General features: G+C 39.1%; 1 protein-coding gene across 2 annotated transcripts; it reads left to right on the top strand.

Annotated features, from left to right (window-relative positions):
• The first annotated feature begins 15,800 nt into the window (after positions 1 to 15,800).
• Positions 15,801 to 18,516, top strand: zgc:113227 (uncharacterized protein LOC541506 homolog). Of its 2 annotated transcripts, XM_047808052.1 has the most exons (5): positions 15,801 to 16,064; positions 16,168 to 16,203; positions 16,335 to 16,394; positions 16,591 to 16,891; positions 17,222 to 18,516. In XM_047808052.1, exons 4-5 carry the CDS (start codon positions 16,769 to 16,771, stop codon positions 18,314 to 18,316), a joined length of 1,218 nt encoding a protein of 405 aa, XP_047664008.1. In that variant the 5' UTR covers positions 15,801 to 16,064; positions 16,168 to 16,203; positions 16,335 to 16,394; positions 16,591 to 16,768; the 3' UTR covers positions 18,317 to 18,516. The 2 variants fall into 2 exon arrangements, with proteins under 2 accessions (XP_047664008.1, XP_027011351.2); XM_027155550.2 differs by having other exon boundaries at positions 16,335 to 16,891.
• The last annotated feature ends 4,395 nt before the right edge of the window (positions 18,517 to 22,911 follow it).

The raw sequence follows: 22,911 nt of genomic DNA, 5'->3' as shown, positions 1-22,911 counted from the left end.
TTTAAATCTCAGCTTAAAACTCATCTGTTTAGTTTAGCATATTCTAGATCATGATTTGTAATGTTGGTCCTTTTTTTTTTTTTTTTTTTTTTTCTATGTAAGTATTGTATAACTATATATTTTTTTTGTTGTTTTTCTTCTTCTTTTGTACGGTGACCTTGAGTGTCAGAAAGGCGCCTTTAAATAAAATGTATTATTATTATTATTATTACCTGTCTATGGGAACCAAGCACGATGGTGTTAAAACAATATGAAAAGAGAGGGGGTGGTGGTGGGATGTAAAGTGGGTCTCTTTAACTCCTTGGAGTCAAGACATACATCTACCACACCAGAAGGTATAACCTTTGACCTTTAACCTTTAATAATTTCATATCACTAATGACCGCTGTCATACCAGCTGGCATAGCACCTGTCAGGGGTAATAAAACTGTCACCTTGATGGAATATGACCTTTAATACTCTCTGTCTTCTCTTCAGAATCTGCCTGTGTTACATTCAGAAGACATGCTTACGAACTGTTCACAGAAAAAAAGACAATATTTAGATCCAGATTAAAAAATGTAGAGTTTATTCATACCAGATTCTTATGCGGCTAGAAAAGCCTTTTTCTCACAGGCTCCAGCCCATCTTCTTCCTCCAAAAGAGGACACAGTCTCCGCTTTGTCATGACCCTTCTTTCTCCTTTGTCTCTTCTTTTTCTATGCTGCATATGTTGAAATTGCCAATGTAGACAGGTATCTGCTCCTCTGTACTTCCTCTGCTGGGTCCCATGCCTGTTTAAATTATTATCCAGCTTCAAAAGGACACCTCCTCTCGAATTGGGGAAAAACGTAGATGCCTCTGAGCCCCCGTCAACATATTGTCGACGTTTGTTGTAATGCTCAAACCAGGCATACTCTGTTGCTTTCAGAGGTATAGCTGCTTGCCCAAAGTACCTCTGTGTCTTGTGATGTTCTACCTATCAATTTAAGAGACATGATTTTAGTCTCTTATGAACTGATTGAACAATGTAGATTTATTAGCATGTCCATACTTACACGAATGGATGCGGCCACCATTCTTAGTTTTTTCTGCCGTCTCAACCTCTTCGGTAGTCATGTCGATGACTACACCCTTTCGGTGGCCAGTTGTAGCGATGATGTATCCGCCCAGAAATCCAAAAAATATTCTCAGTATTTGGTCGGTTCTCCGGCTACTTCTCAAGATCATCTGTAAAAGACAAAGAGCACTAACACTTATGCCATAGTGATGGTCTTTAATTAAGGAACACACCAGGAGAACACACTGACCACAAAAGAGCCACAAAGACCCACCAAAATCTATGAAACCTGGACAACATCCAAGTCATCCGACCCATGCATAAAAACCCAGTGTCTACATATAAACCCGTTCAATGTAAAAAGACCTTAACCCAGAGCTGGGCATTATGAATATGCAAGGGTAACATTTTAGCTCTGTATTCACCCTAAAATCTATAGAAACCAAAAGACATCTTAGTCATTAGAACAATATAACTACAAGCCCAGTTAGTACATGCAAGCCCCTATATATTATAAAAACTGCAAACCTTTACCTTAACAAATTTGGGCTCATATAATCACTTTTCTAAGATTCTTGATCAATTTATATATAAAATAGTTACAATGAGAAGGGATCCATAACCAGTATTGCAGCAATATTCACAGGAGCCATTTCAATGAACACATTGTGTCTTTTGGCATCAACAAGTCTCTCTGAAATTATAACTATAATGTATTATACAGGAGTTTCTCCATTAATGACATGTTAAGCACTGGCGTTAGAGGTTTGTATTTCAAACGCACCAGACTTTGATCGGCGCACGCTAAGCTGGTGCCCGACTACATTTCGCCCAATATCTCTTAGACCGAGCCCTCAATTCAACCAAGAGCATTTATCCTCTTGGTTCCAAGTCTCACAGATTGTGGTGACATGTTTAAAATGTATTTAAGGAAAGCCACAACATCCATCAAGTACAGTCTCTGAGTTTTTAGTATAAAGCCTTTGTCTTGGAGGTGTGCCACAAAACTGTCAAAAATACAAATTAGGCCATGTCTCCTACTCTACCTGAGACCGATAATCTTTAAAATTTAATTCTTACTTGCAGACTCTACTATGGTTTTTCAGGAAAAGTAGATTGACATTTGGAATTCTCGAGTCTGCCATAAATTCCAGAAAACGGATTACATGAGTGGCTCACTGCTTGGCATTTTCTTGTGTATTCCTGCTTGGATTCACACCTTGTATATGGCCCCTAAACTATTCTTACTGAGAAGACACAAAGATACATTTTAAAAACCTAAAATCCTAAATCAATTGTCAAAGTTTTACAATGTCACAGTGAAGTTATACAATGTCACTTATCCTTCAAGTTAGTAGCAATTATTTTGGTAGAAGTGTTGAACATATTTACCAAACTGAGGGGCTTTATTGGGTGAAAAGGGTTTTTTGTTTATATTTAACTAGCTGGAGTAAAAAATATGTAAAACAGATCAAAGGTAGTTTATCAAAAGTAAATGAAAACTTCATGTACTTCAGACATGTAAGTATCAGAGAAATACCATACTCATGTTTGCCCAGTTTGCTGAAACATGTAGATGCTTGAGCTCATGGTTTCTTTCAACTTCACACTGGAGCAGCTGCTTGACCACTTTAAGTTCAGCAAACAAAAGATGGCAGTTCCTGCAGCCAGGTGAGGTTGTCCTTAACAGAGAATGTTTTCTTTGGATCCTAGCCAATTGGTTAGGTTTGCTTCCAGAGGGAGAAGGCATATCTGAGATGGAATGCTCATTGGGAGCCTTGCTGGCTGAGTGAGGAGGATGCGTATTTGGAGTAGAATGTGCACAGGGAGTCTCCATTGCAGAGTGTGAGGAACAAGGCATGTTCAGGGTGGCATGGTCACTGTGAGCCTCACTACCAGAGTCTGAAATAGAATGCATATTTGGGTTTGTGTGCTCAATGGGAGTATGACTGGCATCTGGAGAACTACTCACTATAGTCAAACAAGTGGCAAAGAAGGCTTCAGTGGAAGCAGCTTGTGAACTTGCCTCCATCTCCCTCCTGATTCCCTCTTCAATTGGTGGTGTCGGTTTTTGAATGAATCTATCCTTAGCCTTCTGCATGTAAAGTGCAACAACAGGTTTCTAAAAAAATAAATGCAAGTTTTTTTAGTTAAGCATTCGAGTCTGTTAAAATGTATCTCAGTATTACCAATGTTTTATTTCATTTAATCAAATGACACAAAGCACCACCAGTCTTCAATAGAAATCAAGAAGTTTTCTCAAAAGGTACAGTTCTGTCCTATTTGTAACCCCTTCAGTGATCTTTAGGTGCAGGGTAATAGCAGGGTTAGGGTTAGGTTTTTGAAAAGTACAATGACTTCCCCCATCACAAACCGAAGCCTGCGTGGTTAGATAGCAAGCCAAGGATATGGCACTGGCCGGCGCATGTTGTTGCACTGCCATCGCTCTGGCAGAACTCTCTCTATTTGTGTTCCCAACTGGGCCTTTGATGCTGAATGTAGAGGAAGTGAGCCACTGGGCTGAACAGGACACCAATGTTGTTATTAAAATGTGTCATTGATTTATTTATTTATTCATTAATTTATTTTTTAGTATTTTAAATTGATTATTGGCCTATTTTGTGAAATTAAATGGTCATTTTATGAATTTCAGGACACAATCAGTAGTGCACCTCAGATTCATCTGATGTTTCGGGCGTTGATCACTGTACACCCTCCTCTGAGGCGGCGAGTTGTGAAATTTATGTTCTTGAGATCATGAGCATGTTTGAACTTTGATCATGTTGCTAGCTGTTCCTTTCTGAATTTAGTTTCTCCTATTTTTTGGTTATTATTGTTACTGCTGTGATTTTATTACTATTATTGTTAATATTACTTGAGTATTTTTGTGTTTTATCAAACTGCTAGCTGTGCTATTGTCTAAGAAATTTGAAAGGTAATGAGTAAATATAGCAGTGTGGTGCATGATGGACTGTGTTCTGTGGTTGGTGCTAACCACCAGTAAAAGACTTTGCCCCATTTAAGGTCTATTGGCTCCAGACCACCGCCCTCCTTGCTGCCCTAGTGGACCCAGGGAGGCTGGCCACTTACCTCACCCTGACCCAGAATGTCCCTTGTTAACACCGCAAGGTTTCCTGAGACATTCGAGCAGGGTCTGCGAACGGGTCCAAAGCTGTCCTAGTAGACCCATGGAGGCCGAAAACTCACCCCGGAGGCCGAATACTCACCTAGGGTCAACGAACGGGTCCGACAACCGCAACTTGTGTATCTGGGAAGCATGGCAGGGAAACTAGCCAAGCATCTCTTTAACACCGCTAGGTATCCGAGATGCTCAGTTCATTCCCTTTCTCTAGCTAAACCAGAGGTCTGGAGAGCAACGCAAAAAGCATCACGTCCAGATCCTGGCTGGGTAGCAACCCAGCAGATGACTTCCCTACGAATTCCAAAATGAAATTTTTCAGGAAGCCATCAAGCTTCTACTGGGTTAGGGTTAGGTTTTTGGAAATGTAAAATGTCTCCCCCATCAGCGGGAGCCAAGGGAAAATGCACTAGCCAGAGCATGTTATTGCACTGCCACTGTGCTTTGGAGAACAAAGGAGGTGAGCCACCGGAGTGAGTGGGTCAGTCTCCAATGTTGACAAGTTTTAAGGTTTTTTAGACCAGGCATGTTTTCCTTATTTAGTTAGTTAGTTAGTTAGTTAGTTAGTTAGTTAGTTAGTTAGTTAAAAATTCATTTTAGAATTATTGGCATATTTAAGCAGTTTAAGGTTATTAAACAAACATTTTATGAATTTTAGGACACATCAGCAGTGCACCTCAGATTCATTGGGTGTTTCGGCCTTCGATCATGTACACCCTCCTCTGAGGTGGCCAGCCGCAGGTCGATCAAGCCTCGGCTTGTGTCCCATGACCAATCAGAAGTTAACTATTTCTAAAACTAAAGCTAAGTATTTACTCCGTATTGACGGGGTTATTGGACTTTTAACTTATTTTAATCAATTTATTTATTTATCATCTATCATTTACAACTAAAAGATGAGTGGACGTGAAGGAGAGCCGCTGGACTGAGCAGGCCAACTCCCTATGCCTGACTGGGCATATTACTGCTCACCTACCCATCCTTCCCACCATGCGTTTGGTGATTTAGGCTGGTCAGGTGTGAAATTGATGTTTTTGAGCATGTTTGAACATGTTGCTAGCTGTCCCTCTCCTGTTCTTTTGTTATTATTGTTACCATTATGATTCTATTACTATTATTGGTTTAGGGTTAGTGAATATGGTAAGATATCTAGGGTGCCTGGTTGGGCCCTAGCCAAGCATCCCTTCGTTAACACTGCAAAGTATCCAAGATGCCTGGTATGTCCCGTTCTAGCTAAACCAGAGGTCTGGAGAGCAACGCAAAAAGCATCACCTCCAGATGGCCCTAGCTAGGTAGCAATCCAGCAGATGACTTCCCTACCAATTTCGTCTCACTAGCAGTTGGAATCATTCGGGAAGCCATCAAGCTTCTACTGGGCTGGGTCCACATGGATTGAGCAAATGCCAGCGGATTAATTCCTTACCTTATTCCCAAGCCAAGGCTTCCAGAATAGTTTCAGGAACAAACAGGCTTCTACTAGCGTAGTCACCCCCTACTTGGATTCCTGTTGATTGAGTTGGGCTGGTGGTGCATGTGCACCATTTTTCAGGTGAGGGTAGGTTCTCAGGAAAATTAAATTTTGGTATTTTTATGAAGTTTATGCTGATTGTGACAAAAAAAAAACAAAAAACGGTATGTCAATAGCTCGAACGGTTCCGGAGATATTTGTGTTTAAGTAGGTAATATGAAGAGGACCCAAGATCCTTTTGGGGTTCTGTGGGAGTGGTTTCTCTCCTCTTTCCCAAAATCGTGAATATTTAATCGAGTTTATTTACTTACCGTGATAGTATTGTGTGGGAATATTATTATTTTTACTTACCTTTTACATTTTTTTTACATATATAATGTATGTAATGTATACATGCTTTATTTTTTATTTATTTTTTATTTTTACTTTAACTTACCTTTTACACACACACACACATATATATATATATATATATATATTAGAGAGAGAGAGAGAGATACCTATTATTTTCACTTACCTTTTCTTTAAAAATATTTGTATTAACCTTTTACTTACCTTTAGGGTTAGGATTTTTGAATTAGGGTCAGGGTGAGGGCTAGTTGCTAAGATGTGGTTATGGTTTGAGGCTTTGTTAGGGTTCAGACCTTGGGGTGACCCCGGGTAGCAGTGCCCTTCTGAATCGGCCCCAAATCATCATATACTCTTACAACCATTTAATAAGTAGTTTGATCAACACATTTACATATAACTATAAGACTAACCAACATATTTACATAAGATAATCAGAAAATAGAACTTGTTGTGGGAAGCATTTACACTTATTAGGGGTGAGGAACAAAAAGTAACCATCCTGACATGCCAACAAAATGTTACATGCATTTCCATGATCTTGAACAATAATTTTTAGTATTTTTCATTCAGGCCATGGGGTATTGGGTGTTTAATTTTCTAATCCAGTGTCTCTCTTTGGCTTGTCGTTCCCTTGTAGACCATGTTGGGTTGTGTTCCACCAGAATACCTTAATGTCCAATGTTCGCCTGGTATTGAAATTGTTGCCTTTATAGGTGGTTGTGTCCGGAAAGTCTTTATGAGTCGTGGAGCGTGTATTTTAATTTTATGGTGTCATGATGGTTGTTGAGTGTGGACACAAATTCTTGGAATTGTTCCTGCATGTGATCCCAGACTCCCCAAATGTCATCCAAGTATCTGAAGTAATAGGTTGGTAATGTGGAGTGTTTTACAAAGGCTGTCTGTTCACAATGTGCCATGTAGATATTGGCATAGGCCAGTGCAATTTTTTTGCCCATTGCTGTTCCCTTAATTTGTAAGTTGAATTGGCCATTGAACTCGGTCATTTTTAGTAAGGTTGAGCTCTAAAAGGTCCATGATGATGTCATCTGGTCTTCCCTCATCTGGGTATTGGTCAAGCCATTGTTTGACCACTTTTAAGTCCATGGCTGTATCTATATTTGTATACAGGTCATTGATGTCCATAGTAAACAGGAGGCCATGGGGTTTCAGTCTGATTGTTTTGACCTTGTGTATAAAGTCATAAGTGTCCTGTATGTAACTGTCATGCTTAGTAGAGTGGGGGTTTAAGTAATGGTGCAAGAACTCTGCAGTCCTGTAGCTTTCGCTCCCACAGTCTGAGACAAAGGAGCGGCCTGGCGGTATTGAAGGTGTGGGCCAAGAGGTTTGGGGTTTATGGATTTTTGGTAGGAGGTAGAATTGTCTAGGTCTGGGGGTGGGGTCTCCAATTAGGTAATTTGCTTGCTTTTGTTTGGTGGTGCCTCTTTGTAGTAGTGCCCTGATTTTGTTCCGAATGACCGGTATTGATTGTGTACATGGGTTGGTCCAATTTTTTGTAGTATTGCGGGTTGTTCAGTTGTCTTAGGGCATCTTGGACATATTTTGACCTGTCCATTATTACTACTCCATTACCCTTATCTGCAGGTTTAATGACAATGCTTTTGTTGTTTTTGAGGGATTTGATGGCCCTTCTTTCTGGGTCGGTCAGGTTAGAAGGTTGTTTGGTAGGAATTTTGTTTTTACTATGGTTTTATCTATTTGGATGAGGTCCTTGAGTTCCTGGGGGATTTTTTTGGGATTTGGTTCCCAAATGGATTTGTCTGTGAATGGTTCCTTAGCTGGTTGTTCCTCCATATTATTGGTTCCAAAGAATGAGGTTATCTTTAGCCTTTGGTGGTATTCAGTAACTTGGGCTTCAGGATAGAGTTTTTTTTTGGTAATTCAGAGCCTACAGTGGGGATAAAGGAGAGTCCTTTCTACAGGCCTTTTTCCTCTGCTGCAGATAAGGTGTATGTCTGGGAGAGATTTATTACCATTTTGCTTTTGGGCCCCTGTCTGTGGGTGAGTGGCTTGCCAAGTTTAAATATTTTGACCAGTGTTCCCACATTGCATTTGCTGTTTCCAGGGTCCAGTGGATATTGTCAGGAAGTTTATGGAACTTTTCCCTTGGGTGAATTGGAATGCTTATCCCTGTGTCCCTTTTTAATTTGTCAAGACTGTTGAGGTTGGTCCTATTTCCCAGTGGGAGGCTCCTGTTAAAGTTCACGGAAGGAATGTGCAGTGTCGCATTTGGGAATGTGTCCTTTGCTGCTTGAATCAGTTTTGTTATTTGTTTTTGATAGATTGTCGAGTATTTTGTGGTTTTATCATTTAAACCGAATGATAGAACCACCCTCTGTGTGTCCATTGAGGTCAGTGTCTTGTATTTGATTAAGTGGTGGGCATGGGATAGACATGCCCCGGGATAACAGTCCACCTGTACTGCTGGGTTGTTGATTCTTGGGAGTCTCGAAAGGTTTGAGTCCCCAAGAGGGTTAGGCTTAGGTTAAGAGAAATGACTGAGGCACAAAGTTACAGAGGCTAGAATGGAAGGTTTTCATTTCCGCCTGAGTTGTTTACCTGATAAACTGATTAGTCTTGTTCCAGGCTGCGGAGATGTTGCATACCGTTGGAATCGTCTCCTTATTGGCTAAAGAGCTGTAGAGGTCCCGGCCCATTTCATTGCTATTGGAAGGAGTAATTGTCAGTCAAAGGCGGGTTCCCAAAAATTATGTCATGACATCATTGGCTTCTCAGCCATCTATCTCTGCAATACAAACACCGAATTAGAATTTTTGAAACCCCCAATGAGAAGTTAGAGCCGAAAAACAAGATGGTGGTGCACTACTGTTTCCAGTTTTCGGAAAACAAACGGAATATTTGCGAGGCGACCAAAGCGTTTTGCATTAAAAGGCTTACAAATTCCAGTTCCTTGGACCTATGGGGATTTTTGTGGAATATTTGTTTTGGAAAATATAACCCCAGTGAAGAAAGGGAAGCGTCTAAAGGTAAGGGAAAAACTGGTCTAGCGCCACCTAGGTCAGTTTTCTCCAAAAAAATTTTCAAATAGTATGACGGCTATGAATCATATTATGCTTTGTTTGTGGGCTTAAGAAAATCTTGAGTATAAACTTTACTAGGTAAATAGGTTTTTTCATGTTTTTAGAGGATTTAATGCTTTAAAGCTGCAATGAAGCTTGTTTCTGGCTCATCCCCTAGTGGTCACTTTGTCTTCCGTGCCGTGCACAGCACGGCGATCCTAAACTGGTTTTAAACGCTCTTCTAGTGTCTAAATAGTGAGACACGTCATCAGTAGTAAACCATAGGGTTAGGGGTTAGGGGTTTAAAGGGACGAATGCGAATCTGCACCCCCCCTATTGGGAGGGGTGCACTTCGTTTCTATATGTCCTAGAAGGCTGAAATTCGGTGTGTATATATACTATTTAGAGGGCACCCAATCGCTTGAACTTGGTTTGGGAGCTCTAGCTCTAGTTTGTTTTTGTAAGGCCTGGTGTGAGTTTATATGCATGTGTGTGTGAGTGAAGTTATAGTAATTTGAAGTCAATTGAGAGAAGATTACATGAATTTCCAGCATGAAAACTTTTTATTGAAGATTTATTTAAACAAGTAATTATCAATTTTTTTTATTGAACATTCAATTTACTGGACAATTTATAAAACATTTCTAACTGGCATTATTAATGTAACATTTTGTAAAACAAAGATATTTGGCATTTTTAAAACGTGATTCAAAATTTGTTTATACATGCATAATTGGTTTTACAACCTATATAATTCTGTTATAAACACTGCAAAGAAAACATCATAAGAAAAGTTAACTGTTATATAACAACAAACATGCAAGGTCCCCACGAAGGTTATGGTCTGTTTGTGGGATAGTCTTAAGCTGTAAATAAAAAGTAGTTTCATTAGTGTGCAAATAGAAAATCTACACGTTAGGGTAGGGTTAGGTTTTTGAAACGTACAATGACTTCCCCATCACAAACCGAAGCCTGCATAGATAGATAGGAAGCCAAGGATAGGGCACTGTCCGGCACATGTTATTGCACTGCCATTGCTCTGGCAGAACTGTTTCTTTTTGTGTTTCCAACTGGGCCTTTGATGCTGAATGTAGAGGAAGTAAACCACTGGGCTGAGCAGGACACCAATGTTGTTGTTATCAAAATGTGTTATTTATTTATTTATTGTTTAGTATTTAAAATTGATTATTGGCCTATTTTGTGAAATTAAATGGTCATTTTATGAATTTCAGGACACATCATCAGTAGTGCACCTCAGATTCATCGGATGTTTCGGCCTTTAGTCACTATACTCTTTGTTTACAATTACCAGATATTGGTGAGGGGACTTCAAATAAACTTGACTGATGAAATGCTTCAATTTTTGATGACTGACTCTTCAGTCCTTGCTGTTCCTGGGTTTACGAAGGCTTGCTGCATCTAAAAAATGAATACAATTAAGAGCTCAAAATATATCTTGGTTCTTTTTGCTAATGTAACCGGAGTAAACTGTGTACTCTTACACCAAAGGGGACCTTAACTGCAATCCTGCCCTTCTGTGGGGAAAGATAAGTCAAGTCAATAAGCTTTTATTATCATTTCAACCATATTTAGTTGTTGCAGTACACAGTGAAATGAGACAACGTTTCTCCAGGATCAAGGTGCTACATAAAACAAATGTAAGTAGTCTTAGCCACATAAAGTGCAACTGTGCAACCTGGTGCAAACAGTGCAGGACAAAAAACAGTGCAGACATAAAGTTACAAGACAATACAAAAAGTACAAAAAAATGCAAAAGACAATAAACAGTAACAGAAACAGCGCCGACCGACCAGTGTAAATACTGAATGTTCAAACAATATTTCGTGCAGTAACATTAGAATGAACACAGTTTCTTAGCAGCAGGTCATTTGGATAATATATAGAGTTGTGCAAAAAACAGAAAATGACTGAAATATTGTATAGTATGTGCGTAATGGCTGAGATCTTGTACAATATGTGCAAAAACAGCTGAAATGTTGGAGAGTATGTGCAAAAACAGCAGAAAAGTGTGCAAAACAGTGTGTGTTTTGTGAGGGTCTGTGCAGTCCATACAGATGATGTGTGTGCATGTTGTGCTCAGTATAGTACAGTTCAGTTATTGAGAAGTCTGATGGCTTGTGGGAAGAAACTGTTACGCAGTGTGGTCGTGAGGGCCAGAATGCTTCGGTACCTTTTTCCAGAGGGCAGGAGGGTGAAGAGTGTGTGTGAGGGGTGTGTGGGGTCATCGACAATGCTGTTGGCTTTGCAGATGCAGCGTGTGGTGTAAGTGTCCATGATGGAGGGAAGAGAGACCCCAATGATCTTCTCCGCTGTCCTCACTATCCGCTGCAGGGTTTTGTGATCCGAGATCGTACAGTTCCCAAACCAGACAGTGCTGCAGCTCCTCAGGATGCTCTCAATGGTCCCTCTGTAGAACATGGTCAGGATGGGGGAAGGGAGATGTGCCTTTCTCAGCCTTCGGAGGAAGTAGAGACACTGCTGGGCTCTCTTGGTGATGGCGCTGGTGATAAAATAATTGTTTTAGCATTCTAGAGATCACACTTTCAAAGATAAAACTAGACAAGAAGAAATCAATAGCCAAGTCTTTAGTTAGCAAGCTAAATAATGTATTCAATTAATTAGTTTTTTTCAGTCGCTAACAAGCGTTTGTCCAAACAATTGTCACATTTTCAAAACTCTAAACACAATTAGCACAGCATCAGTCTTTTGTTGCCATACCTTTCACACATTCCATGTCCTTTTCACACAATATGCAATCGGTGAACACATTTCCACAATGCTTACATTTTCTTAACAGACAAGCTATACCTTCCAACAAAATTATGGATTGTTTTTGTAGTATTCACGAATGTTAACACACAACATCCCACAATAGCAAAAACAATATTCCAAACCTTAGATGCAGTATAAAAACCTCTGCTTCTGCAATGATATCAGTTCAAAAACAATATATCTCAGCTGATAATAAACAATTGAATAATTGACACACAGCTGATTTATGTTGGGTGAATTGGGCCAACCACAGCTGATTCCAGTCTGGTATAGACTCAGTGGGTTATTTTTTTCTATTACTATAAAATGAGGACTGTGAGGACTGATGTTTTTGGGAACAGAAACAGAAAAAGACAAACACTGTAATGTCTGGACGTGGAAGAGGAAGAGCAAGGGGCCCAGGGAGATGACCAGCTCCAGTGAGAGATGCAGGGCCAGTAGGAGGTGCAGGTGCAGGAAGAGGAGCAGGCCCAAGGAGAGGGCAAGGTAGAGGTGTAAGAATGCGTGGTGCTGGCATTCCAAGGGCTGCAAGAACAGTAGTCAGTGATGACATTCGTGCCACTATCACTGGCCATGTAATTAACCACGGTCTCTCACTAAGAGAGTCTGGTGAAAGAGTGCAACCCAATTTGAGGCGGTCAACGGTCGCCTCCATTATTCGCTTCTTTCAACAAACCAATAGGTAAGTATTGCATTTTACATGGATTGTTTCTATTCTCACTTGACATGTCAATAAGGTCATACAGTAATGCATATGTTGATTTTTTCCCCCTCTAAAGAATGCAATGTCTTCCACCCTCTGGGGGAAGAGGAAAGCTCCTCAATAATGATCAAGAGCTTGCCATTGTAGAAATGGTTGTTGCAAATAATGCAATATGGCAATATAGAAAGCATCAGCCTCAACCATTACACAGACATTGTCCAAACACAGAGTGTGGATGAAGCAGCACTACACTGTTCCCTTTGAGAGGAACAGTGAGAGAGTCAAGAAGCTACGACGACAATATGTCCAGGTATAGTGTATATTCAGTTCAATGTCCAGTTCTATAAGCTTTGCACTTTGCAAGTAGGAAACCTACACAGTAATAGGTTACAGTACAGTATGGTATACAGTAATGACATGATATACATAAACTTTGTTTCAGAGAGTTATGTAATTGAAGGCCAACCAGGCCCCCTCATGAATTCATTTACTGTACTTAGATGAGGCAGGATTCAATCTATCCAAAAGGTGTCGACGTGGACGAAATATAATTGGAAAAAGGGCCACAGTTGATGTGCCAGGACAGAGAGGGGCAGACATTACCATGTGTGCAGCAATGGCAAATGCAGGATTACTCCTTCACAGATGTCAGGTTGGACCCTATAATACCGAACGCCTCCTTGCCTCTCTCAATGATCTCCACCAGCGCCTAGTACCAGAGCAGGATCAGGAGGGTGAAAACATGAGGACATTTGTAATTACCTGAGACAAAGTTGCTTTCCATCATTCCAAGCAATAACAGCATGGTTTGAAGTCCACCCAAGACTGGTAAGTCTCTTCCTTCCACCCTATTCACCTTTCCTCAACCCCATAGAGGAGTTCTTTTCTGCATGGAGGTGGAAGGTTTATGACCATCAGCCACATGACCAGATGTCCCTCCTTAAAGCCATGGATGCTGGCTGCAGGGACATCACAGTTCAAGATTGCCAAGGGTGGATCCGACATACCAAGCGGTTTTATCCCAGGTGCATCGCCTTGGATGATATCAGATGTGATGTTGACGAAAACATGTGGCCTAACCCTGAAGATCGCAGGGATTAGATACATTACAGTAATTTTGTGCTATTTTTAGTTCCCCCCTTCTTATCTGGGCTTTTTCTGTTTTGTTTTTTGTTTTTCAGAATGCTCTTATCATATTTTGTTCAATACTGTAAAACTTTTTCTCTTCTACTATATTGTGTTTCTACTGTACCTCCTTAAGTAAACAGTAAAGAAAAAAATAACTGATTTGCTTTTTAGTGGAATGCGTTTGAATGTGAACATTACTGTACATTTGGACATACAGTTCCCAACTAAGACATTTTGTGTAAAAGGTGGATTGCATGTTACCTGAAACATAAAAGTCTATGCAGTTTTTCTAATGTCAACAATAGCCAGAATTTTGAAACCTGGTGTACTTTGATTGACTGCATATACCTTGTGAAGTGAAAACAAGTGTTATTCTTTGACGTTTTTGAGAGGAAAATGATAAATTTGGCCAATTGTGTTTTGTAGGTGTAAGTCTGTGTTAAGAGTTTAGAAAAATTATCTTAAGTATAGGTAAGCGCTTGTTAGCGATCGAAAAAAAACTGTAACGGGATATAGCACAATTAAAACCATTTACTCCAGAAATCATTCAATGCATAACTCTGAATATATGCTTTTTTCTTTAAAAGCTTAAATTTCAACTTTCATTTAAAAAAGAATGAATTAATTAACATTCATTTTCACATTTTTGCACATAGGTTCCATTCTGTTCTGATTAATATTACATGTTACATCGAGAGATATCTTGCAAAAGTGCATACAGCATACAGTGGCAAAGATCCAAGTTCGAAATACTAGTCCCTTTACTGTAAAATAATGAGAAAAAAAAAATATATATATATATACACACACACACACACACACACACACAGAGAGAGTCCCAAAAGAAACCCAATCAAACAGATCAGACAAATTATACTTCAATTTTTAATTAAGGAAGAAAATTATATATCTGTGAGATGCAAAATTATGTGAAACTCTACTTAATTTCAAGGTCAAATTTGAGTTTCTGATTTCAGTCAATTATATGACAATCCTTTCTGTGTTTGCTCCACACTCCAGATCAGTAGGTGGCTGTAATGCACCTTTTCGTTGGTCTGCCAAACCGCCATAAAACACCACAAGAAGAAGAAAACCACAGTTACGTTATGTTTTAATAGGTGAGGCCAACCATTTTTTCACACAGGGCCATGTGGGTTTTGATTTTGTTTTCCCTTAATAATAAAAACCTTAATTTAAAAACTGAACGTTTTTACTTATCTTTGACTAATTTTTAGATAGATGATATTGGATCTTAACACCAGCAAAACAAAGAAGCTCATCATGGACTTCAGGAGGGCTTCCACCTTAATGATCTGCTAGTTAAAACGTGTCTCCAGCTTTAAGTTCCTGGGGCACCATATCTTAGAGGACTTGTCATGGACCACCAACACTGAGTCAAGAAAGCTCACCAGTGCCTGTTCTTCCTGAGGACACTGAAGAGACATTACCTGTCTTCAGCCATCCCTGAAGTCCCGCTAGGTACCACAAAAGGTGGTGAAAACCACCAGGTGCATCACAGGAACTCTAATTCCAGCCATTGATTCAATCCAAAGAGAACGCTGTGTGCATTCTTAAAGACTCTCACACTGCCCATAGATTATTTGTCCCCCATCCCTCCCTTCAGGAGCCTCTGGAAAAAAACCAGTAAACTGAGAAACAGTTTTTTCCCAAGGGCTGTCATCTTACTGAGCTCTGCCTCCTGATGATCACCCACCCCTGTATATTATGTCAATAGCACTTGTATATTTATCAATATAATATACAATATATAACACAATGTATATTTCATGTCTATAGCACCCAACCTGTATATCTTGTATATCCATACATAGTGCATTCATCTGTATATTATCCTGTTCATACTGCAAATACTGTACATCATGCACTTGCTGCACTTCTGGCTAGATGCCAAACCAAGTTGCATTGTACTTGTACATGTGTAATGACAAATATAATATTATATAAATATTAAATATAATCTAATTTAATGTATATGTAACCAGGTTAAAACGATAATGTTATTCACATTATTTAAGCTTGTGTTAAGTATGCACCGTAAAGTGTGTACTAATGCCCTTTTTCAAGCATTGCTAAAATGTGACGCTGGCCCTTTAAGAAACAGAACCGTAATACGACCGGAAAAGATTTGGTTGCTTCGGGTGAACAGCGCGCTTTACAACGTGGTCTAACTGGTGCACGTGCAGTGGAGAATTTAGCCATATAGCACAATGACCTAATAGAAATATAGCACAAAATATAAAACTATAGTGAGTTAAACACCTACTGAGTATTTCCGGATGATCCGGGTGTATTTGGCGGATTGACGGCGGATTGACACCGAGTTCTGTAGGGAAACATTTCGTGTGGTGTGGAAAAGCACGAAATTGTTTCTCAGAGAAGTGAAAGTGATTAAATATAATATAATAAGAGACAGTTTTGAGTCAGTTTGGTGTATAATTTTATGTTCACCAGTGATATTTAAATGCAGTTATTTTGTGTGCTTCGTAGGCCTTGTGTGTGTTTGAGTGAGCGTGAAGTATCAGAGTAAGTGTTGCTCACGTTTAGTAATTTCACAAAAGGGGTTCATTTGTCATGTACATACAAGTTTTATTAAAATGAGTGCAATATTATTAATGCTTAATGATTTATTGTCATGTGTTCTTTAATATATGCAGAGAAGGAAAGTCTGTCATATGCTGTGATAGTGTGTGCATGTGCCAGAGTTGGGATAAAAAGTAAGTTTGAGACATAAGTCATTTCATTCTATTCGTTTACTGTGTTGTAATACCTAAGTTTAAGTGGACAAGCAAGTGTTATGTTGTGCAGTGATATTTGTAAGGTTTGAACTGTATTTTGCATTAATCGCACAATTTAAGATGTTATAAAGGACGCTATCTTCATGTACTCTTATGCCCCTTTTCCACCAAAAAGAACAGGGTGCTGGTTCAGAGCTAGTGCTGGAACTGGTTCGAAGTTGGTTCCACTGGCGAACCTTCTAAGAACCGGTAGTCTTTCCACCGGTTAAGAGAGCCAAGTCTGACGTCACTGTATACGTATCACGTTTCCCAGCAACGTTAGCGCAGCAGCGGCAAACACAAACACATGAACAATGGCGGATTCTGTTGTACATTTCATGCTCGTGGCCTACATTCTCATCCAAAATAAACTAATCCATCGTGTATGTGCAGCTCAATCTAGCTTATATAAACGGAGGGTGCACTCGAGAATAAGGGTAAGTACATAACGTTATTTTTTATCAATAACACTGAAATAAAGTTAGCCTTATCATGTGTGCTGATAATTTAACATAGAGGTAAAGTAAAAGTGTATCAAACATTAGTATACTAAAGGTACATTATCAAAACGTACTTTACTTACATTACTTACTGTAGAAATACAGCATACTTAAGTAAATGCATGTACCATAAGCAAAGAGCATGTACAGTATTGAATTCAAAAGTATTTATTTTGCAGAAAAATTGGTCCAATATGCCTGTTTTAGCATATTATATTTTGTTTTTTGGAGAAAAATTATACATGCCACCTATTTTTATCTTGACAGGCAATCTTGTGGTTAAAGGCAAGGCGGAGGTCACCTGCAATATGGGCATACCCAAGATCTGAGCACTGGTGGCAGACAATAGTTCCGGATTTCACCCCTCAACAGTTCCTGCTCAATTTTCGTATGGCCCCAGAAACATTTGAGTACATCTGCAGTCGGGTGAAGCATGTAATGGAGAGAAGGAACACAAACTTTCGCTTGTGTGTCTCAAGCCGGAAGCGTGTTGCAATTGCCATCTGGAAACTGGCCACAGGCAGTGAATACAGGACCATCAGTCATCTTTTTGGGGTAGGCCTCAGCACTGTATTTAATTGTGTTCAGGAATTCTGCAATGCTGTAATCACGATGCTGCTTCCTTACCACATAAGATTTCCTGATGCCGACAAGTTATTGGAAATGTCCACTTTCTTTAACAATCGTTGGCGAGTACCACAGTGTGTCGGTGCAATTGATGGAACCCACATTCCAATAATTGCACCAGAGGACCGTCCACAAGATTATTACAATCGCAAAGGCTGGCATTCAGTTGTTCTGCAAGCAGTTGTGGATGGCAAAGGACTACTCTGGGATGTTTGTGTTGGCTATCCAGGGAGTGTGCATGATGCTAGAGTGCTACGACAGTCACATTTGTGGGAGGTCCTAAGTGATGGGGAATTACTAGGACAAACCAAAGTGACCATATCTGGCTATGATCTTGGCTATTACCTGATAGGTGATCCTGCAATCCCCATGCAGAAGTGGCTCATGAAGCCCTTTTCAGATACTGGCAGACTGACCCCTGAACAACACACCTATAATTACAGGCTGAGCAGTGCATGGTCGGTTGTGGAGATGTCTTTTGGGAGATTAAAAGGACGATGGAGGTGCCTCCTAAAAAGAAATGACTGCAAGGTGGAACTGTGCAAGACAATGGCAGTGACCTGCTGTGTTCTCCATAACATTTGTGAGGAACATGGTGATAATTTCACTGAGGAGCACACAAACAGGACTGAAAACATTCAGCCTCCTGTTCAGGCAGTACCCGAGCATGGCAATACAGAAGGGGCTGACACCAGAGCTGCATTAATGATGCATTTTAACAGAGAGAGTTATTAAAGTGCTTTGTACCACAATGATGATGTTTGAAATTGTAACAGTTGTGTTAGGACATCCAAACTGTCAAATTGTATTCTATTCCCGTACATTGTTTAAAGAAACACAACCAGACATGTGTAACTTAAAACGTGTTTTTCTTTTTTTTTTTTTTTTTTAAAAAAAGCACAAAACTACAACGTGTGAGACTTTACATTCTTGAAAAGTGCAATAGCAGCCATACATTAGAAAAAAAGTAAATTCTAAATAAAATTTTAAAAAAAAAAACAAAGTCTTGTCATTGTGCAGTTTGTCATTGGCGGTCAACATGCGCTCCACGAGTCCATGAGTTAGGCTCATTTGTTGCAACAATGCATTTTCCATGTCCTTGGAGTGCTGGAAGAACCGCTCATCTGCCCTTTCAAGATAAGCCACCAATTCGGATATGCTGTCTCTTTTCCTTTTTCCTGTGAATCAAGAATAGCAAAAGACAGATCAGTAGTGTAAAAACTATGCATTTTCTAAACGGTTAAAAAATATCTGTTGCAGATTTGTCTGCTATTAATCTATTATGTTATGTTACTGAACTATAGCATCATACTACATCACTGCACTTCATCTTGTGCTCACATCGCATACAAGTTCATCATGTAGGAATTCGATTGTAAATGATCAAACTAATGTCAGTTATTGTTTCAAACCTTTAAGGTTATTCTATACATTACTTTCTATTTGGCTTGTGTACTCCATTCTACTTGAGTGATACATATTAAATCAATTTAATGGTCCTGAATATAAATGAAGAATTTAACTAAACATTGTTTCTGCACCTGAGAGAACATGTATGTCAGTGTTGGTATAGTACATGGTGTGATAATTCTTCACAAATCTTACCACGTTTGTTCTGTGCTGAAGATGTACATGCATCTCCAGAGCTTCTACTCAACGATGAGTTAGACAGACCTAACATGGACAAGTTAAGTTATAATTTGGTCAAAGAGCTGTCCGGAGACAAAAGAAGTGTAAAATAGAACTTACCAGGATCAGTGTGACTTTTCTCAAGCGAATTATTAGCCATTCCTTCGAGTATCAATGTTGCGGAGTTCAGTGCCCCGGTAAGCTGGAAGGCTGGCCTGTCGCCGAGGACAGAGTCGAGAACATCGAAATGTGGATTACGATGTGGCCGACCACTGCAGCTTCGACCGAGGTCCTTTATTTGGTCTCTGTACTCCTCCTTAAATTTTTTAAGCTTATTCTTAATTTTACCGACACTCTTGTTGAACCCCGCTGCAGCCATCTCAAGCTGAATTTGCTGTAGCACCGGTTTTGTTCTTGTCGCTCCATCCAACTTCTTCTGGACTTCTGCCGAGGACCAGAGTGCAAGTAGGCAGTTGATTTCATCAACGGACCACTGTTTTTTGGTTTGCACGTCCATTGTTTATTATTGCTATTATTATTATTGCTGCTGCTGGTGATTTAAAAATGGCGCTTGTCGGTCTCCTTTTTTCTAAGTAGCCCCGCCCCCAGCTCCCGCCCCAAGCGGTTCTTAAGTCTAGACCAGCAACGTTTTGGTGCTACTTAAGAACCACTTTTCCTGGTTCGGAGCCGGTGCTTTGTCGGTCGAAACAGAAAGAACTGGTTCTAAATTAGGCTCTGGCTCCGATCTAGCACTCGAACCGCTTCGGTGGAAAAGGGGCATTATGTTACTTAAGCAGCCTTATTTAGTCTTCTGTGCAGATGTTGTATCCAGATGTTATATTCATGTGTCTGTTTTTTATAAAATCAGGGGCTGCTACCGTTGTCTATTGTTGTCCATGTTAGGTCTGTTGTTGGCTATGTTAGGCTTATGTTAGGCCTAGGTTACATTTGTTAGTTGGTTAAAAAATTAGAAGCTGACTTTTTGATTGTCAACAACTATTTACTAAATCCTACCTTTCCAGCTCCATCTTCCCCAAAGTTTACATAATTAACGCTGCACTGCTTATCTGAAATAAAAGATCCCCGTTTAAATTATTTCCGGTGTCATTACTAATCCATCTCCCGGGATTTTATATATATATTAGATAAGGCCGTCTGCTAAATGCTGTGTGTGTGTGTGTATGTATGTATGTATGTTTTATATATATATATATATATATATATATATATATATATATATATATATATATATATATATATATATATATATATATAAACATACATACACACACATATATACACACACACACACACGTGTGTATATATTTATATACATATATATTGTTTTATTAGGATCCCCATTAGCGGCCCATTTAATGGCAGCTAATCTTTCTGGGGTCCTCTTTTAAAATTATTCACAACATAAAATCACACAAAACAATAAGCAACACAAATTACAATAAAAAAAATTCAAACATTGCACTTACATTCAGAGAACATAACATTTAAAAGAACATGACAATTTACAGCTGGCACTAGATCATTTGCAGCAGTTACTGTCCTCTTAAATTTGTATTTGTTCTGAATTCTGCATGATGAGATAAAGTCTATTCCAAATAGATATTGCTCTCTAAAGTGATGTGCGTTTCAAAAAATTTGTCCTGGGAAGCGGAAGTTTTATATCACCACCTAGTGCCTGCCTGGTGGCATATAGGTGTCCACTTCCTACAAAAACAAACTGCTCAGAGAGAAACTGTGGCTGTTTCATAAATACTGCATTCCACAGCATTAAAATTAATTGGAATTTAATTTTGTCATCAACTGTGAGCCAAGAAAGACGTTTATGCATCAGGGCCATGTTAGTCTTTAAAGAGCACTGGAGGACAGTCCTTGCCGCCCTATTTTGTGCCACTTGAAGCTTACGAAGATGTTTTAGTGATGTGGACGACCATATAATTGGACAGTTTTCTAAATGGCACAAAACAAGAGACTGGACCACCTGTCTAGCAATGGACATAGGAATATATGACGTACATTTTCTGGACATTGCAATACCCTTCCCCATTTTAGCTATCATTCCATCAATCAGTGTTGTAATGTAACAAAGTAAAAATACTTCGTTACTGTACATAAGTTTCACGTATCTGTACTTTACTTCGCTATTTAAATTTGTCAACTTTCACTTTTACTCCACTACATTTCCTAGATAAAATGTATACTTTTACTCCGCTATATTTCCAATAAGCATCTTCGTTACTCGTTACTACAAAATAAAATCATAAGACGTGTGTGACTGCAATAAGGGAGGTTTGGCGAATCGCTGCTCCTAGAGTGTCACTGCACGTCCGCATGCACGCTCTACGGAGAAGCACAGGTACGCGAGGCGTTTATCTATAACGGCGGCAACCAAAAGCAGTGAAATGTCACTATTCTTATTACCAGAGTTGTAGCACAAACAAAATATTAATGCAATATCAATACTAAATAAAAATAACATTTATTTATTTGGTCTTTGTCTTGTGAATATTAGTTTATTAATGACTGCATTCATTGGACACACTGTTTGTAGAGAATACACACATACATGAACTGATTTGATTCAAGCCTGGCATCATTACAACATGCATAAAATTTTGGTGTCCACTTTTGCCATTTAATAATACCATAACTTTTGGCTTACTATGTAGTCATATAATATATAATATAAAACTCTTCTTGTTTTAAATTCTCACTGAGGGCTAAAACCCCTAAAGATGAAACCCTAGAACCGCCCCTACTCTTATGCCTACCAAAAATCACTGAAATATTACTTTTTACTTCAAATACTTAAGTACATTAAATATCAGAAAATTACTTTTGATACTTAAGTACAGTAAATATCAGATACTTTAAGACTTTTACTTGAGTAATATTCTAAAAGGTGACTTTCACTTCTACCAAAGTCTTTTTCTAGTACGATACTTGTACTTTTACTCAAGTATTGCTTTCTAGTACTTTATACAACACTGCCATCAATATGATCTAAAAAAGACAAGTAAGAATCCAATGTGACGCCCAGTAACCTGGCTTGCGTCACTTGTCTTAGCTGCAGCCCATTGACTGACAAGTTCAGAGACGGCTGGGTAGTTAATTTTAATCTTTTCCAGAAAAGCATAGATGTTGATTTGTCTACCTTTAAAACGAATTTGTTTTCTTTTACCCACTTGCTTATATTCTGCAAATCATGATTTAATAGATTTGAAACATCATGAGGATTTTTGCAGAACAGTACAGTGTGGAATCATCCGCATACATAACAGTTGAATGTTTCACAATAAAAGGTAAATAATTTGTAAAGATCAAGTATAGCAAAGGCCCAAGGCAGCTACCCTGGTCCACACCGCAATGTATTGTCTTAGTAGATGAATATTGACCATTAAAGAACACCCGCTGCTTCCTATTGAATAGGTAACTCGCCATCCATGACAGAGACGAAGGTGTAAAACCATAGCATTCTAATTTTTGAAGCAGTATTTTGTGATCTATCAGGTCAAACGCTGCATTAAAGTCCAACATCACTGCTCCTACTAATCTGTTTGCATCAATTTCTTCTAACCAGTTGTCTGTCATATGAGTTAAAGCAGTACATGTGGAGTGACCCTCCCGATATGCATGCTGGTACTTAGTGATCAAACTATTAGGAAAAAAATATCTATAAACTT

Source organism: Tachysurus fulvidraco, chromosome 24 (assembly GCF_022655615.1).
Source record: "Tachysurus fulvidraco isolate hzauxx_2018 chromosome 24, HZAU_PFXX_2.0, whole genome shotgun sequence".
NCBI lineage: Eukaryota > Metazoa > Chordata > Actinopteri > Siluriformes > Bagridae > Tachysurus > Tachysurus fulvidraco.
This window is presented reverse-complemented; position numbering and strand designations above follow the sequence as displayed.

What these genes read in the sequence shown, in the direction of transcription:
- zgc:113227 (XM_047808052.1), top strand. Translation starts at nt 16,769, where the DNA reads ATGGCGGATTCTGTTGTACATTTCATGCTCGTGGCCTACATTCTCATC. An exon ending in GGGTGCACTCGAGAATAAGG is followed by an intron (nt 16,892 to 17,221) that starts GTAAGTACATAA and finishes TTATCTTGACAG; the next exon opens with GCAATCTTGTGGTTAAAGGC.